This window comes from Pipistrellus kuhlii, unplaced genomic scaffold, assembly GCF_014108245.1.
Source record: "Pipistrellus kuhlii isolate mPipKuh1 unplaced genomic scaffold, mPipKuh1.p scaffold_m20_p_4, whole genome shotgun sequence".
Classification (NCBI taxonomy): Eukaryota; Metazoa; Chordata; class Mammalia; order Chiroptera; family Vespertilionidae; genus Pipistrellus; species Pipistrellus kuhlii.
In genome coordinates, this window is record NW_023425540.1 from 91694250 (window position 1) to 91711773 (window position 17524).

The 17524-nt window shown below is 54.2% G+C and overlaps 1 protein-coding gene across 3 annotated transcripts in view; it reads left to right on the forward strand.

Moving 5' to 3' along the window:
* IFT140 (intraflagellar transport 140) overlaps window positions 1-17508 on the forward strand; it is an 86507-nt gene extending 68999 nt beyond the window's left edge. For all 3 annotated transcript variants that reach the window (XM_036408875.2, XM_045571472.1, XM_045571471.1), the window contains exons 19-30: window positions 2304-2481; window positions 3259-3449; window positions 4217-4312; window positions 4680-4812; window positions 5223-5366; window positions 5974-6102; window positions 6225-6407; window positions 9869-10075; window positions 10280-10492; window positions 10585-10751; window positions 12455-12596; window positions 16735-17508. In XM_036408875.2, coding sequence (XP_036264768.1) covers window positions 2304-2481; window positions 3259-3449; window positions 4217-4312; window positions 4680-4812; window positions 5223-5366; window positions 5974-6102; window positions 6225-6407; window positions 9869-10075; window positions 10280-10492; window positions 10585-10751; window positions 12455-12596; window positions 16735-16941 — 1990 coding nt within the window. In that variant the 3' untranslated portion in view covers window positions 16942-17508. The remainder of the gene's footprint in view (window positions 1-2303; window positions 2482-3258; window positions 3450-4216; window positions 4313-4679; window positions 4813-5222; window positions 5367-5973; window positions 6103-6224; window positions 6408-9868; window positions 10076-10279; window positions 10493-10584; window positions 10752-12454; window positions 12597-16734) is intronic.
* Window positions 17509-17524: the final 16 nt, after the last annotated feature.

The following is a 17524-nucleotide window of genomic DNA, read 5'->3' on the forward strand; positions in this document are numbered from 1 at the left end:
TTTTCACCACTTTCCATGGCCTGTGCCAGGAGGAAAGGGGCTGTTCCCACTCCCTCCCTGTGGTCCTGGCTCCCGGTTCCCAGGACTGGATGGGGCCGGCCTGGTGGCTTTGTCTGCCCTCATTCCCACGGGCAGCCCCTCCTCTCAGGGGGCCTGGGGCGAGGGGTCCGAACACAGAGCAGTGGAGGGAGGCCTCGGAAAGGCAGTTTTCCCCACGCCTCCGTTAGAAGAGGATCACATCCTTGTGGATGTGAATCTCTGTTTCTTAGGGAGTCTTTAATGGCTCGTTTCTGATAAAAAGCAGCTCACGGTCTCAGAAGCAAAGCTCTGGCTTTGCTTGCCTGTGGAGCAGCCACTGGGCCAGCTCAGCCAGCTGCTCCCCTGGCTGGACCGGGAAGGGCCAGGATCCCTTGGAAGTCCTCAAGGGACTCTGCCGGGCCGTCAGGCCTGCACCCCAGTCATTTCCCCGGATTCTGGCTCATGGTGGAGGGGGCAGGGCAGGGAGAGCAGCAGGCCTGGTAGCTGCTGGGCTTGAGTTAGGAGTGACCCAGTCCTCAGAGGACAGACCCCGGCATCCATTTGTCCATCCTGTGACCACAGGGGTCCCGTGGGAGATGGAAGCCGGGCCACGGGCCTTCCTGTCCTCCCGAGTTCCCTATCTTGGGTCCTGCGTGGGGTCCGGGGCAGCGCCTGCGTGTGCCTCCCGTCCCCGCACACGGGCACACAGGACTGCTTATCTCAGAGCAGAGAGGCGGGAGGTTTGGCCGCATGTGCTGCTTGGTAGAATATGAGGCTGTTCATCCTCCAGTCATCCCTGCTCCGGTAGGGGGCCTCCAGGGAGCAGGCTGAGAAGAGGGGCCTCTGGGGCTGGATCCAGCCGCTTCTCAGAGGACAGGCTTTCCAGAAAGTTGGGCCGGTTTCAGGCCAGCCCCTCAGCTGCCCCGTCTGCCTCGCGCGCAGGCGCCTCTCTCAGTTGATGAAGTGCAGATGTGTGTGCTGTCCACAGACTGCCAGACAACAGGAAACTCTCGAGACTTGATGGAGACAGGCAGTGTTTGCTTCTTGGGATATACATTGGATGCACAGATCCCAGACGCGCACACGGGAGCTGAAGCTGCCCGGGGAGAGGCCGCTGCGCGCGGTGCCGATGCTGTGCTGGAGGCCAGCCAGGGGCTCGGCCAGCCTTGGGTGGACGTTCTCAGCCGTCCTGCATTCAGCTGTGCCGGGAGGCGCCTGCCCCCCTGTGGTTGGGCAGCCTGGCCCAGCAGGAACACCCAGGAAGTGCTTCCAGCACACGCTTTCCCGAGCTCTCACTTGGTGGAGACTTAAATCCAAGGACAGAGCCCTTTGTCACATAACACACAGCACACCCGATGCTGCTTTTAGTGCAGGGAGGCCCAGCAAACCCCAGTCAGGTCAGCAGGGCCCTGTCCTCTTCTCCCAAGAGTGCTTGATACAGACACTGCATGGGAGACGGGGAGACACGCAGCCCAGAGCTGCCCGCTGGGAGATGGGGATACGTGGTTCCCAGATTCCTCTGCTTGTTCAGGGTGCTTCCAGTTTAATTGGATTCCGATATCAACCATTTGCTTTCAAGACAAGGCAGAGGGAAGGGAGAGGGGACAGAAGGGTCATCCTGAGCCCTCATTGTCGCCCTCACACTGGTCTCTCACCCCCGTGGCATAGAGTGTTTTAAATGAGGTTCCAATCATGTGAGACCTTTTGGAAAGGGAGCATAAAGGGCCCCGTGTCGCCAAAACCGGTTTGGCTCAGTGGATAGAGCATCAGCCTGTGGACTAAAAGGTCCCGGGTTCGATTCCAGTCAAGGGCATGTACCTTGGTTGCGGGCACACCACCAGTAGGGGTGTGCAGGAGGCTGCTGATTGATGTTTCTCTCTCATAGATGTTTCTAACTCTATCCCTTTCCCATCCTCTCTGTAAAACAATGAATAAAACCAGCCTGTGTGGCTCAGTGGTGGAGCCTTGACCCATGAACCAGGAGGTCATGGTTCGATTCCTGGTCAGGCTCCATCCAAAGTAGGGGGTGTGCAGGAGGCAGCCGATCAATGATTCTCTCTCCTCATTGATGTTTCTATCTTCTCTCCCTCTCCTTTCCTCTCTCGGGGGGGTATGTGGTCCCTAGCTTGCCATATTTCCTATGGGTGGAGCCCATTCAACTCCCATTTGTCTCCCTTCTTAGTGACTATGCATGTCCACCGAGGTCCCCGCACTGCCTGGCAGTGGTCGAGATGGGGCCCAGGGTTGGGGGCTGAAGCTAACGGGGCTGCCTGTCCTCTCCGCAGTGAGGCTGTCTGGGAGAACATGGCCCGCATGTGTGTGAAGACCCAGCGGCTGGACGTCGCCAAGGTGTGCCTGGGCAACATGGGCCACGCCCGTGGGGCGCGAGCGCTGCGGGAGGCGGAGCGGGAGCCGGAGCTGGAGGCCCGGGTGGCCGTGCTGGCCATCCAGCTGGGCATGCTGGTGAGTCAGGCGGCGGACGACGGCCCGCCGCCCACAGGGTGCCCCTTGCTCCTTTGCCGGCTGGGCTCAGGGCCAGAGGACCCGGCCAGAGAGGCGGGGCCCCCGCTGGCTTTCCGGGGCGCCTGCTTGGGACCTAAGAGGGAAGGCCATGGCATGGTCTTGTCTGGCCCCTTTGGTTGCAAGGAACACAAACCCTCTTAAACTAGCTTAAGTCAAAAAGGAAATGGGGTCCCCAAGGAGCCCCCAGGCCTCTCCCCTCTGCTGGGTCTCCTGCCTGCCCTGCATGTTCCTGGAGCTCAGGGCCCATCTAGCCCAGGAGGCCTAGAGAGACTGACAGACTGAGGAGGCAGGAGTTGAGTTGCCAGATTTTGGCGGGGGGGGGGGGGGGGGGGCTGTGGCCGGGGCAGTTCAGATGGCCCGCACCACGTGGGGGGGGGGAGGCGCCCCCCCTGAGAGGAGGGCTGTGGGGACCCATGTGTCTGCTGCTTGGAAGCACTGAGCACGCCTGAGTGGTTGGCCGTGGCCCCTGGTCTGCAGGGTGAGCGCAGGCTGCTCCGAGGGCATGGCAGCGGGTCGGGCTCAGCTCTTCGTGGCGATGGAGATGCCACATCGGCAGGTAGCATTCGTCGTGTGGGTCTCAGACTACAACCTACAGTGTCCGTCTGTCCTCGGCCGGTGTGCGTCTTAGCCCTGGGCCGGTCGGCCGCACCGGCGGCGTCTGCGGTGGGGCCTGTGGGGCCGGAGCAGGGGCTGCACTGACGTGCCCTCCTTCCGCAGGAGGAGGCTGAGCAGCTGTACAAGAAGTGCCAGCGCTATGACCTTCTCAACAAGCTCTACCGGGCCTCCGGCCAGTGGCAGAAAGCCATCGAGGTCGCCGAGCACCAGGACCGCGTCCACCTGCGCACCACCTACTACAACTACGCCAAGCACCTGGAGGCCAGCGCCGACTGCAGCCTGGCCCTCAGCTAGTGAGGAGGGGGCGGGGGGCGCGGCGGGAGACTCTCCCACTCACTCTGGGACGGGCCCTGGTTGCCTCTTGCTTTTCTCTCGGCCCCAGTGAGGTGGCCAAAGAGGTTCTCAGAGGAAGAGTCCAGACAGAGGCACCTTCTTAGGGCAGGTGGTGGCCTCAATGGGTGTCGTCCAAGGGGAGCTTGAGTTGCTGCTTTAAGAGAACCTCAGAGCCCTGACTGGTTTGGCTCAGTGGATAGAGCATTGGCCTGAGGACTGAAGGGTCCAGTTCAATTCTGGTCAAGGGCATGTGCCTTGGTTGTGGGCACATCTCCAGTGGGGGGAGGGGGGTTTGCAGGAGGCAGCTGATCCAGCTGATTGATGTTTCTCTCTCATCAATGTTTCTAACTCTCTATCCCTCTCTCTTCCTCTTTGTAAAAAGTTAATAAAATATATTGAGAGAGAGAGAGAGAGGGAGAGAGGGAGAGAGAGAGAGAGAGAGAGAGGCAGGGCCACGGCTTCGCCTGGCTGCCTCGGTTCTGGGCATGAGAAACCTGGGCTCAGCTGGGGCATTGCTGCAGCCGCGGGCCAGCGTGGTGCCTGGGGGCCCGGCCACAGCTGAGCCCTCTCCAGGGCAGGCCCCGAGCAGCGAGGAAGCCCCGCTGTCTCCCGACAGCAGCTCCGCGGGCCACAGAGCTATAGGCGGGGAGAGGGGCTCGGGCCTGTTTCCATGCACTCAACACGCCTGAGAGCGTGGGAACTAGCTGCTGCTCCTCTCCTCTCGCAGCTACGAGAAGTCAGACACTCACCGCTTCGAGGTGCCCAGGATGCTCTCTGAGGACCTGCAGTCCCTGGAGCTCTACATCAATAAGATGAAGGACAAGTGAGTGTCCCCCACGGGGTGAGGGAACATGGCCGGAGGGGCGGGGGGCTGGATATGCATATGGGGGCTGGGGGCCCCGGCTGCTCAGGGAACCTCCTTCTGGAGCTTTGCACGTGAGAGTGCGAATCACCCTCTTGGTCCCTCAGAGCCAGATCCCAGGATGCTGGGTGGAGGACGGCCGATGGGAGGGGGAGTGGGGTTCCTCTGGCCGAGGTTCCTTCAGACCTTGGGCACCTCGCTCTTGTCCACCTAGCTCCCACGCCTCCTGCTGCTGGTCATGGGAAGTGCACGCTGAGGGTGGCATTCGGGCCCCGGGGGCTCGTGGCCAGCGGGAGTGGGGCCTGAGGGACGCCTGGGCTGCCGGCAGGACCCTGTGGAGGTGGTGGGCGCAGTACCTGGAGAGCCAGGCAGAGATGGACGCCGCGCTGCGCTACTACGAGCTGACCCAGGACTACTTCTCCCTGGTCCGCATCCACTGCTTCCAGGGCAACATTCGGAAGGTAGGCGCGTCGAAACCCGTGTGGCTCAGAGGATAGAGCGTCGGCCTGAGGACTGAAAGGTCCCGGGTTCCATTCCGGTCAAGGGCATGTACCTTGGTTGCGGGCACATCCCCAGTAGGGGGTGTGCAAGAGGCAGCTGGTCGATGTTTCTCTCTCGTCAACGTTTCTAACTCTCTATCCCTCTCAATTCCTCTCTGTGTAAAGTCAATAAAATATATATATATATATATGTGTGTGTGTGTGTGTGTGTGTGTGTATATATATATATATATATATATATATTTTTTTTTTTTTTTTTTTTTTTAAGAAGAAGAAGGTAGGCGCGTCCGGGGGGGGGGGGGAGTGGGGAGGAGTGGGCCCCGCGGGGGGATGGGCTGCAGACAGACCCCCGGTCTCTGCTCTTTTCCCAGGCTGCCGAGATAGCCAACGAGACGGGAAACTGGGCCGCGTCCTACCACCTGGCCCGGCAGTACGAGAGCCAGGGGGAGGTGAGGCAGGCAGTGCACTTCTACACGCGCGCCCAGGCCTTCAACAACGCCATCCGGCTGTGCAAGGTGGGTGCCGCAGGCCGCACGCCCGGAGCAGCGGGCGGGCGCAGCGGAGCCCAGGCGGGTGGAACATGAAAAACGGTGCTTTGTCATCGTTTCGCACCATCGACTGCGAGATTTCCAAACAGAAAAGTTAGAGAATCGTATCGTGAGCATCACATACTCCCATCTGGCCTGGTGTCCGCCACTCAGGCCTCCCTCTGCCTGTCACACTCGTCTCTGTCCCTGCTTCCCCATCTCTGTCCCTCCTTCCCCGATCTCCCCTCCCTTGTAAACTGAGGCTGGCTCATTGCTTATGGCCTCGCCAACAGGAGGCCGTTCGCAGAGAGCTCCTGCACACTGCGCGGGCCATAGCGTGTCCCAGCCCAGGGCCTCGCTCCTGGAAAACCCAACCTGTGGAAGGCCCTCACGTAAACTAGTTCCCACCACCGTGTTCGGTGTGATAGGGCGGAGGAAACCTCTGAAAATCCTGCCGCACACACCCAGTAAGACACGCCGCTCCCTGGAAACCACGGTCCCGTGGACGGGTGTGTCAGACAGGGAGGATGGGCCCGCACAGCATCGCTCAGACCGGAGCGGGAACCACTGAGCGCTGCCCACCCCCTTCCCGCAGGAGAACGGCCTGGATGACCAGCTCATGAACTTGGCCCTGCTGAGCTCCCCCAAGGACATGATTGAGGCGGCGTGCTACTACGAGGAGAAGGGCGAGCAGATGGACAGGGCGGTCATGCTCTACCACAAGGTAAGGGGCAGCCCGGCCCTGGACCCGAAGGGACGCGCGCACACGGCTCCCAGGAACAGGGGGCCTGCCTGGATGCAGGGGGACCGCCCCGGCGGCCGCTCAGAGCTCCCTGCTGTCCGCAGGCCGGCCACTTCTCCAAGGCCCTGGAGCTGGCCTTCGCCACCCAGCAGTTCGGGGCCCTGCAGCTCATCGCAGAGGACCTGGATGAGAAGTCGGACCCGGCCCTCCTGGCCCGCTGCTCAGACTTCTTCCTTGAGCACAATCAGTACGAGAAGGCCGTGGAGCTGCTGCTGGCAGCCAGGAAGGTAGGAGGCGGCAGGGCCCCCCAGGCGCACGGCGGGCTCCGAGGCCCCGGTCGCCGTTCCCGCAGGCGCAGCGCGCTGGGCCTCACTGTCTTGTGTTCAGTTTCCTGAGGGGGGCGGTGGCTGCGGCCTCCCCCGCGCAAAGGGCTGCGAATGAGCCCACCTTTACAGCCGACCCGAGTGAGGGCTCACTGCCATTCCACCTGTGTCTTCACGTTGTAGCCAGGGAGTTCCGCTCTTCTTGTTCGTGTGGGTGACAAATGCACGCAACAACATTTAAAACTTACCGTCTTCACCGTTTTTTAAGTGTCCGGCACAGTAGCAGTGGGTGCGTGCACATTTCCATGCAGCCAGTCTCTAGGACTCTTTCATCTTAGCATCTCGTCCCCATCAAACAACTCTCTCTCCGCAGCCCTGGCCCCCTCCGTTGTACTTGCCGCCTCTACGAACATGACTGCCCTCAGGACAGCATATGAGCGGAATTACACAGTTTTCCCCCTTTTGTGACTGGCTTATTTCTCTGAGCATAATGTCCTGGAGGTGCATCCATGCTGTACCATATTGAAGAATTTCCTTCCTATCGATATTTAAGACTGAATAGTATTCCTCATTTGCCTGTCAGTTCACCCATAGATGGACACTTGAGTTATTTCCGTCTGTTGACTAATTGTGGATAATGTTGCTATGAACATCGGTGTACAGATATCTCTTCGTGACCCTTCTTTCAATTCTTTTTGGCATTTATTCAGAAATGGAGTTGCCAGAAACAGAATGGTAACTCTGTTAGTTTTTTCCCACAGTGGCCGCACTATTTTACATTCCCACCAACAGTGCCTAAGGGCCCCTATTTCTCCACATCCTCACCAGCACTTGTTATTTTTCTAATTCATAGAAAATTGGTAGTAGCCATCCTCATAGGTATATGCACTAATTTTTTTAAGTAGAAAAGCTCTCCTTGATAGAAACTGAATAGAGATATAAATTTGTTAATCATACAAATTTAGCCTATCCATTTATTATTTTTTACTCCTTTTTATAATTTTGATTGACTTCAGAGAGGAAGGGAGAGACAAAAACATCCGTGATGAGAGAGAATCACTGATTGGCTGCCTCCAGCATGCCCCCGATTGGGGATGCAGCCCAGGCCTGTGCCCTGACCAGGAACCAAACGGTGACCTCGTTCATAAGTCAGCGCTCAGCCACTGAGCCACGCCGACGAGGCCAGCCTATCCATTTTTTAAAATTGATTCTAGAGAGAGAGAGAAAGGAAGGGGAGAGCCGGGACCGGTTTGGCTCAATGGATAGAGCGTCGGCTTGGGGACTGAAGGGTCCCGGATTCGATTCCGGTCAAGGGCATATACCCTGGTTGCGGGCATATCCCCAGTAGGGGGTGTGCAAGAGGCAGCTGATCGATGACTCTCTCATCGATGTTTCTAACTCTCTATCTCTCTCCCTTCCTCTCTGTACAAAATCAATAAAATATATATTTTTAAAAATAAAATAAAATATATTAAAAAAAAAAAAAAGAAAGAAAGAAAGGAAGGGGAGAGAGAAATAGTGATTTGTAGTTTCACCCATTCATGCATTCATTAGTTGATTTTATTTGTACCCTGGCTGAGGGTTAAACCTGCAACCTTAGCATATCTGATTGACACTCTAACCAATGGAACTAGCGGGCCAGGGCATGCCTATCCACCTAAAAGATCTTTCTTCTGCCTGGCTGGCGTGGCTCAGTGGTTGAGTGTTGACCTATGAACCAGGAGCTCAGGGTTCGATCCCCTCTCAGGGCACATGCCCAGATTTCGGGCTCCATCCTCAGTGGGGGGCATGCAGGAGGCAGCCAATCAATGATTCTCTCTCATCAATGTGTTTGCATCTCTCTCCCTTCCTCTCTGAAATCAATAAAAATACCTTTATACCATTAAAATAAATAAGAGATCTTCCTTTCTGCAGCCAGAATTATGCAGTTTTGTTGCTCACTACTGAGTGATGAAGACATTTTTGAACAAATGAAAAGGCACCTATTGTGTTCTTGGTTAGAAAGACCCCACAGATGTATGTACATCTGATCCTTCCTAAGGCAGTCCCTCACCTAACCTGAGAATTAAGAGAACACCACCACTGGCTCTCTGTAGCTGGATAAGTGGACTCTATAGTACCACAGTGAAAACAGATACACTGGAATAGCCAGGGGAAACCTAGATAAGAAGACTAATAGAGGTCATTAAAGTATAGCAAAGCTAGAATAATTGGGGTCTGTGCTTGATCAGCGGAAAATATTAGATATCTATAATAGAAGTAGAACCATGTATGTATGCATGTTGAGTATGAGATGCAGGGGCATTCACAACCGTGGAGAAAAGATGAGCTGTTCAGTAATGGGACTGAAAGCCAGGTAGCCTCTGGGAGAATCAAAGTTAAATCCTACTCATGTCCCACATCCGAGTAAATTCCTGTGGGTAGAAGGTGTAAGCTTGTCAGTGAAATAGCAGTAGTTCCACCAGAAGCTAAGAGATGTCACGTGGTCTTAAAGGAGGGAAGGCATTCTCTATGATTTAAACCCAAAGCCTTAGAGGAGAAAACTCATCAATTGGACCAAATTTGAAATTAGCACACGGAGGAAACACCATAGAAAGCAAAGATAAGTAATAAAATGGAGGAAAATATATTCTATCTAAAAGCTCATTTTCTTCATATGTATAGTTTGTATAAATCTATAAGAAAGTTACCAAAAACTCAAAGGGAAAGAACAAAGAATATGGATGGATACTCAATATCACTTATAATAAGCTCAAAACCCAAGGAGATTCCATTTCTCATGAATTAGGCCGGTAAAGGTAAAAAGGTCGGAAAGCCCACCAAATTGTCCTGGGAAACAAACAGGCTGTGGGTGGGCACCCACGCAGGCCTGTCACAAGTAAAATGACATCCCCTTGACCCAGCACTTCCTGTCCTCAGGAGTTACCTAACAACACATTTATACACGAGAGTGGCATAAGCACAGGGCTGCACCAGCAAAAGATAGCCCACTCCCATTTGTCAGCAGGACGAGCTAAATTAGCTGTGGTTCTCCGTGGAGCAGACACTACACAGCTGTCAAAAGGAGGTGCAGTTCCCTGTATACTGAGATGGAATCATCTCCAAGACACAGTTCTTTTCCCCCCGGGACATATTGAAAATATGTGAAAATATAAATTTTTTCTTAAATTTTAAAGACATTGAATTAACTAAACTCCTCAATTTAAAAATTTCAAAAGAATTCCAGAAGAAAATGAATTTCTGGTTTCCTTTTTCTCCCACAACAAATGTAAGATTCTTTTGAGCCCCACCTTTCCTTGGTAGCCTTCCAGAATGTCAGCAGCACGGGAGGCAGTGAGATGCCCCCTGAGCTGGCCCCGGCTGCCCCTGCGGAGGGGGTGGTGGGAGGGTGACGCCCCGGCTCACTGTCTGGGGCCCCTTCCCAGTACCAGGAAGCCCTGCAGCTCTGCCTGGAGCAGAACATGACCATCACCGAGGAGATGGCCGAGAAGATGACCGTGTCCAAGGACTGCGCAGACCTGTCGGAGGAGTCGCGGCGCGAGCTGCTGGAGCAGATTGCCAACTGCTGCATGCGCCAGGGCAACTACCACCTGGCCACCAAGAAGTACACGCAGGCCGGGAACAAGCTCAAGGTGAGCGGGCCGGGGCACGGACTCCCTTTGGTCCTGAGTTTAACCCAGTGGGGCGAGCTTTCCCAGCTGGGTTCTGAAGGGTGCCTGAGGGAACCGGGAGCCCTGAGCCCGTGCCTGGCATGGACCCAGCAGGCGCCTGCCGTAGCGGGGGTGACGGGCCGTGCTCCGAGCTCCCAGCCTCGCCCTGGCTCCTCCTCCTCCCAGGCCATGAGAGCGCTGCTCAAGTCCGGGGACACGGAGAAAATTGTGTTCTTCGCGGGTGTCTCGAGGCAAAAGGAAAACTACATCATGGCGGCCAACTACCTCCAGTCCCTGGACTGGCGGAAGGAGCCGGAGACCATGAAGACCATCATCAGCTTCTACACCAAGGGGCGAGCCTTGGACCTGCTGGCGAGCTTTTATGATGCCTGTGCCCAGGTACAGCCCCTGCTCGCAGGATGGGGGCCCTCAGGATTGGGGTGGGAAGGACAGTCCTCGGCCCCTGGGTCCTGATAGTCTCGTCTGCTCAGGTGGAGATCAATGAATACCAGAACTACGACAAGGCCCACGGGGCACTCACTGAGGCCTACAAGTGCTTGTCCAAGGCCAAGACCAAGAGCCCCCTGGACCAGGAGACCAAGCTGGCGCAGCTCCAGAGCAAGATGACGCTGGTGAAGCGGTTCATTCAGGCCCGCAGGTGCGTTCCTGAGGGGGCTGGGAGGCGGGCACTGCACCTTAGGCCCCAGCGAAGCCCTGAGAAGCTCCCAGCTCCTGCTCCTGCTCCTGACTCCCCTGCTCCCCTCACTGCCAGGGACCAGAGCCAGGTTCAATATCCAGGGAACATTCTTCAGAGGAACTTCCTGGACACCCAGACAGGAGCGTGTCTGAGTTCTTCTTGAGGGTCCCCTTCAGTCTGAGGCATTGCTTGGGAAGACTGTTCAAGAAACAAGCAGAGAGCAGTCTGCGGGCGGGGGCGGGCGGGGAGTTCTATGAGAGGGGCTGCTGTACCCCGGGAGGCAGGGACTGTGGTGGTCAAACCTATGCTCCCCGCACGGAGGCGGCGCAGAGCCTGTGGGAAGGGGGCTCGGGCAGCTCGTTTTCTCTGTAATTAGAGGAGAGACCACAAATCTGGATTTGTACATGACACCAGTTTCTACTGGCAGCTCATCCAGCTTTTCCAAGAGCCCACTGTGCAAGCAGCAGCTCAGCTTCTGTCTACGCCAACGAAAGCGCTCTCCTTACCTGAGAACGGGCCCCTGGACGCGTTCCAGTCGTATCTGAACGCTGCCGCGCAGAGTGGGGCTCTTTTAGGGGCACCGCCCACTCGGCTGCCGACTTTCTGGAATGTCTGCCGAGTCTGAGACTCAGGAGGGAGAAGGGAAGAGATTGGGCAGCAAGGACTGTGCAGCCACAGGACGGAGTGGGGGGACTCGTGAGGGCCAGAGGGCAGCCTGCCTGGGGTGGCCAAGTGGGGGCTCGACAGGAACGGGCCAGCTTGTCCTACTGAAGTGGGAGCTGAGCCCCTAGAGCAGGGGTCCTCAAACTTTTTAAAGTGGGGGCCAGATCACGGTCCCTCAGAGAGCTGGAGGGCCGGACTATATGAACTACTAATTCCTACTGTAACACCTCGGCTGCGCTCACTGCCCAAAAAACCTGGCGGGCCGGATCAGACTCCTCTGCGGGCCGCATGTGGCCCGTGGGCCATAGTTTGAAGACGCCTGCCCTAGAGCAAAGGTGGGAACATTATCTGCCAGCGGCCATTGGATGTTTATAACATCATTCGCAGGCCATACGAAATCATCAACCTTAAAAAATCAGCCTGCTGTATTTGGTCAAACCATTAATTATCTCACCCCTAACGCCTAGGCAGGCCAGACCCAATGATTTCCTGGGCCTTATACGGCCCGAGGGCTGGACGTTCCCCACCCCTGCCCTAGAGGCTCCAGCCAACAGCCCTGAGCCACATCCTGCCCTGGAAGCCCATGAGGCCCTTGTGGTTCTGTCCTCACTCACATGCCACTTGCTGCTCTCCCACAAGCCACACGTGTGTCACTTTACGGCCTTTGTTCATGCCAACCCCCTGCCCAATCTCCTCAGTCCCCCGGCTCCCCCCCGCTCCCCGGGGCATCACACTGCCCCGCTGTAGACTGTTTCCTGGGCAGGGACTAGGATTGACAAATCTTACAGCCACTCTGAGCAGTCAGTAAGTTTTTGTTAAGTGAATGAGTGAATTTATAAATGAACTCCTTAGTTATTTTAATTCACAAGAATTACCTTCACAAAAGATTTGTCCCTAGTAATCTGTGATCTCCTTTTGGGCAGAGGGCCTGCTCTGACCTCTGACCTCTGACAGCCAGTCCGTGTCCGGCCCCGGGCTCAGGCTGTCTCTGCTCTCGGCAGGACGTACAGCGAGGACCCCAAGGAGTCAGTCAAGCAGTGCGAGCTGCTCCTGGAGGAGCCAGACCTGGACAGCACCATCCGCATCGGAGATGTCTATGGCTTCCTGGTGGAGCACTACGTGCAGATGGAGGACTTCCAGATGGTGAGGTTCAGGGTGACGAATGGCTCAGCTTCCCACTCGCAGCCTGCAGGAGTAGGGAGCTCACACACCTCCTGTTTTATGGTTTTTATTTATTTTAGCCTTTAAAAAATACTTTTTTTTTATAGAGTTCAGAAAGGAAGGGAGAGGGAGAGATGGGAACATCAATGATGAGAATCATAGATTGGCTGCCTCCTGCACGCCCACACTGAGTATCAACCCGCAACCCAGGCATGTGCCCTGACCGGCCAGTGAACTGTGACCTCCATGGCGCCACATCAACCGGACTAGCCTTTTTTATTTTGAAATAACTTCAAACTAAGAAGTTACAAGAATAATAGAATCCAAGTGTAGTTCCTTTACCAGACCATCAGTTTTTAACATTTTGCCATATTTCTTTATTCATTCTGGATGTATGAATTGTATACACGAAATGGGCATTTTTTTGAGCCATTTGAGAGGTTCGGACCTCCTGCGATTGCTAACACTTACGTAGACACCTGGGTGCTGAATTGCTGGGTCATAGGGTGAGTGTATGTTTAATTTTCCAGGAAACTCCCAAACTGTTCTTTTCTTTTTCATGAATCGTATCAGGTTATTCTAGTCTTATCGAACAGGAACCATTCTAGTCTTAGGAACCAGGCCATCTCCTGTACCTTCTGAGAGAGTTTATGGGAGACTTGCGTCATTTCTTCCTTACCTGACAGACAGAATGGGGACGTGAACCTACCTGGTTTGGAGGTTTCTTTGTGGAAGGTTCTGGTTATTCAGTTTAATGGAGTGGTTCTCCAACAGTTTGGACCCTTTTGTCCTAGGAAAGCTGTGAGGACCCACTTTATGTGAATTATATCCACCAATATTAACTGGGAGGGGTATTTAATCGCCTTCTCGGGTCTTCGCAGATCCTCTTTGGCTTACACCGAGTGCTGTTTCCTAACAGTCAGTTGCAGGGAGAAACGGAAGCCTTCCCGCTGTACAGCTTGTGCATCAGCCCATGGGTTTATCTTGGATCTTGTACGCCTACACGATTTTGTAAAATCATGTCGGTCTTTTGCAAAATATTGGTTCACTGAGTTAGACAAATGTCAATGCATTTCATTATACATATTTTTAAATTCTCATTTGCTGATATCACCACCCATCTCATCAGAAAAGTCTTCTAAGTATTGTGAAAATCTCCAGCTCGTGGTGCCCTGAGATTCCAACTTCGTTTGAAACCTCACATTTTATCCTTGGCAAAAATACTGTCAGTTACTATTTTCTTTAAAGTGACAGTTCATTTTTGAAAAAATATCTGGTGGCACATAACCAAGTCTGAACAGCCAGTTTATCTCTTGGTCATTTTTACAAATAAGAATGATGTTCCATGCAAATAACAAACTTCGCTCACAACCCACGCCAGCGTGTTTCCTCATCTTCACTGGCATTTGGTATGATCAGCCTCTGCTCTTTCAGCCATCCTGGTGGGCGGGTGGTGGAATCTCATTGTGGTTTTAATGTCTTCATGACCAAGTGACTCACCGGCTGTCTGCATACCTCCTCCTATGACTGTTCAGATCATTTTATGTGGGTGTTTGTCTTATTGTTGATTGTGGTCTTTGTAAGTTCTAGATACATTTCCTTGATCAGACACGTGGTCTGCCAGCTGTGAGTCTAGGGCCAATTTCATCGCATCACCAAGGCAGTACCCTCCTGAGAACTCTCGGGGCCCAGTGCTGGCAGGCTGCCCACCTGGCTGGCAGATGTGAACTACCGGCCTCTGTGCTCGGTCTCCGGGACGTTCCTCCCGCTCCTTTCTGGCCCTGTGCTGTCCTCACACACATGCGCTGGTCATTACTCAGATAAAGACTCAGAAGGACCCTCGGTAGGTCTGGAGCATGCGTGCTCACTTTGTCTCTCCCCCTTCCCTACTCCTTCAGGTTTTCTTTTTACATTTTGTTCTCAGCAGTTTATGGTGATGTCCGTGGACATCATCTGGATTCCATTATGTTCCTCCAAAGAATATTACTGTTTGTTTCTTTCCCTCCCTCCCTTCCTTCCTTTCTGTATTCATCTTTGCTCAACTCAGAGTCTAACTCTCCCCCACACTAGGCAGCTAGAATCTCTGCTCAATACTTGAGGTCTGGCCCGGCTCCTTGAAGTTTGCCCCCGTCCCTAATACTCAGAGTGCAGAGTCTGACAGAGGGCAGGGTGGACGGAGTTCACACTCAGAGTGTGAGCTCCCCCTCAATGACCCTCCTTCCCAGCATTTCCTCACATTCCAGCTGTTCGGCTTGACTCAATTCTGATGCTGGTTTTTAAGCCAGTGTGGGTTAAGGGTATCGGTTTCTATGTGCCTTTTTTTTTTTTTCTATGTGACTTTTAGCTTCTCACAGCAGCCCTGGCTGGAGCCTCGCATGTGGTAAAAGTGGTACAAGTTACAATTAGATGGAAACTCGCCTCCTGCTCCTCCGGCTTCCACCTGTCAATTCCATCTTCCTGCCGAGGCTGTTCCCAGGGTCCTTTAAGTTATTTTTGTGTGTGGGAAGGTTGGTCTGACATGAATTACTCTGCCATTACCGGAAGCTTTTCTCCTCATTCTTTTCCATCATAATCCTCTGATAGCCAACACGACAGTTATTCCTGGACGCATGTTTCCTTTGTATTCCAAAGGGTGTCATACAGATTTTGCTCTGCCTGCCGCATCTCCTTCAACCACCCGCTGCATTAACTAGCTGCTAGCAGACTGTTTTTCTGTGAGACTACAGTGACCCCAGGGACTCTCTCGGTTCCCCTTCCTTAGTCTCACAAACTGAGTATTGACAAGTAGGTTTCAGAAATATTGCTAGTGACCTATGCCAGCCTCCTTAGGCTCAGGGTTCCAGAATTCACAGGAAATTTCCAGAATTCAGCAGCAGCTCCCTGCAGTGAGAAAGGTCAGCACCATGAAACCCGGATTTCCTAATCTGAGCACTTATTTCCTCTTTGCCCCTCGCCATGTCCACTCACTCGTGTTTTTGTTGGGAGAAAACAACTCTAAATCTAATCTCGACAAGGAGAAAAAAATGAAATAGAGATAAAATTAGACTGTGAAGATGCTCAGACCACTGCATCCTCTGCCCTCCATTCCCCACACCAATCGTGCTGCATGTGGGAGGCAACTAATCAGTGTGTCTCTCCCTCCACCCCCACAACTTCTTACACACCAGGGAGACTGAAGGAAGGATGGTTCACATTTCCATCTTTTTCATATATGTTGGGGCATATGTGAGTCTGGCCAGTTTGGCTCAGTGAATAGGACTGTGGACTGAGGGCCCAAGGTTTGGTTTCAGTCAAGGACACATGCCTGGTTGCAGGCTCGATCCCCAGTAGGGTTCATTTTCTTCCCGCCCACTCAGTTCGCACTGCCTGTTGAGAGTCAGGTCCTGACAGCTGGACAGTAACATCCTCAGGGGTCAGATGTGCTGTCCTTCATCTGTCTTTGGTGACCATGTCTTCTTTCTAGAAACTCTTCTCCCGCCTTTATTGAAGAAATCAGCTCTGAGACCAAGCAGTTACACCGCTGGGTCCTTTCTGACCACCTAGCTCTTCCCTCATCAGCTCTGCTTCCTTCCCTTCTCCTCAGTGTAGGCACTTCTTTTTTAAAAATTAATATAGTTTTATTGATTTCAGAGAGGAGGGAGAGAGAAACATCAATGATGAGAGAGAATCATTGATCGGCTGCCTCCTGCATGCCCCCTAACTGGGGATCGAGCCTGCAACCCAGGCATGTGTCCTTGACTGAAATCAATTGGGCCCTTTAGTCCACAGGCCAATGTCCTATTCACTGAGCCAAACTGACCAGACTCGCATATGCCCCAACATACATGAAAAAGATGGAGGTGTGAACCCGTCCTTCCTTCAGTCTCCCTGGATGTGTTACAGATCCTGAAAGGAGCAGGTCCCAGAACACACACAGGCGCGTGCTCCCAGTGCACCTGCTCAGCCGGTCCTGCTTTTCACAGCTTACAGCGCCAGCCTCAGAGCCCGTGCGGGCTGTCCCTGAAACCACCACTCCCTTCAGAAGCAGGGACAGCTTTCCTCCGACCTCCAGGATCGGGAAGGGCGTGGGCCTTGGTCCTGATGTGAACTAACCCAGTGACGGCTGTTCTGTGTGACGCAGGCCTACAAGTACCTGGAGGAGATGCGGAGGCGGCTCCCGCCCGCCAAGGTGTCCTACTACGTGAACCAGCGGACCGTGGATGCCGTGCACCAGGGCCTGGGCATCCCCCTGGCGCGCATCGTGCCCGAGCGGCTCCAACACAGCAGCATGGAGGACCCCAAGGAGGTGGACGAGGAGGTGATGGAGGAGGTCGAGAACGACCCCTGAGGGGCTGCTGCTGCGACAGCTCTTCTGGAACTTCCCGGTTACCAACAGCAGCAAGAGCCAGTCTTTTTGAAAAAACTGTTTGTGTTTGAGTGCATAGCTGGAGGGCCCAGGGCCCAGGCCGCCTGCTTAGAAGGCAAGTGTGCAATTCTAAGCCATCCCTTCCATGTTTCTGGTTCTTTGGAATTTTGGTTTAGCCCCTTTACTGTTGAGGGAGTTGGTTCATTTTTTTCCCGTGGCATTCTCCAAGCACAGATTATGAAGCCTAGGAAACTTCTAGAACTTCGCAAACTGAAGATGTTAGTATATTCACTGTGCCTCCTCCCAGCACCCAAGAAGGCTGCTGGACATGCACCCAACAGTTTCCAGCAAGAGACACACAGTCCTGACCACAGGACCATCCTGAGCACAGAGCGTGGGCCAGCGGGTGGTTCTCTGTCAGGCAGCCTGTGGCCTGGCACCAGCTCCCACTGTGAGGGAGGAGCTGGCACCATGACATCTTGAGGCGAGGGGGACCCCGGCCTCCACCCACCGGCCGCTGAAGCTCCTAATAAAGTTTATTTCCTCAGAGGCGTGTCCCCGTCCT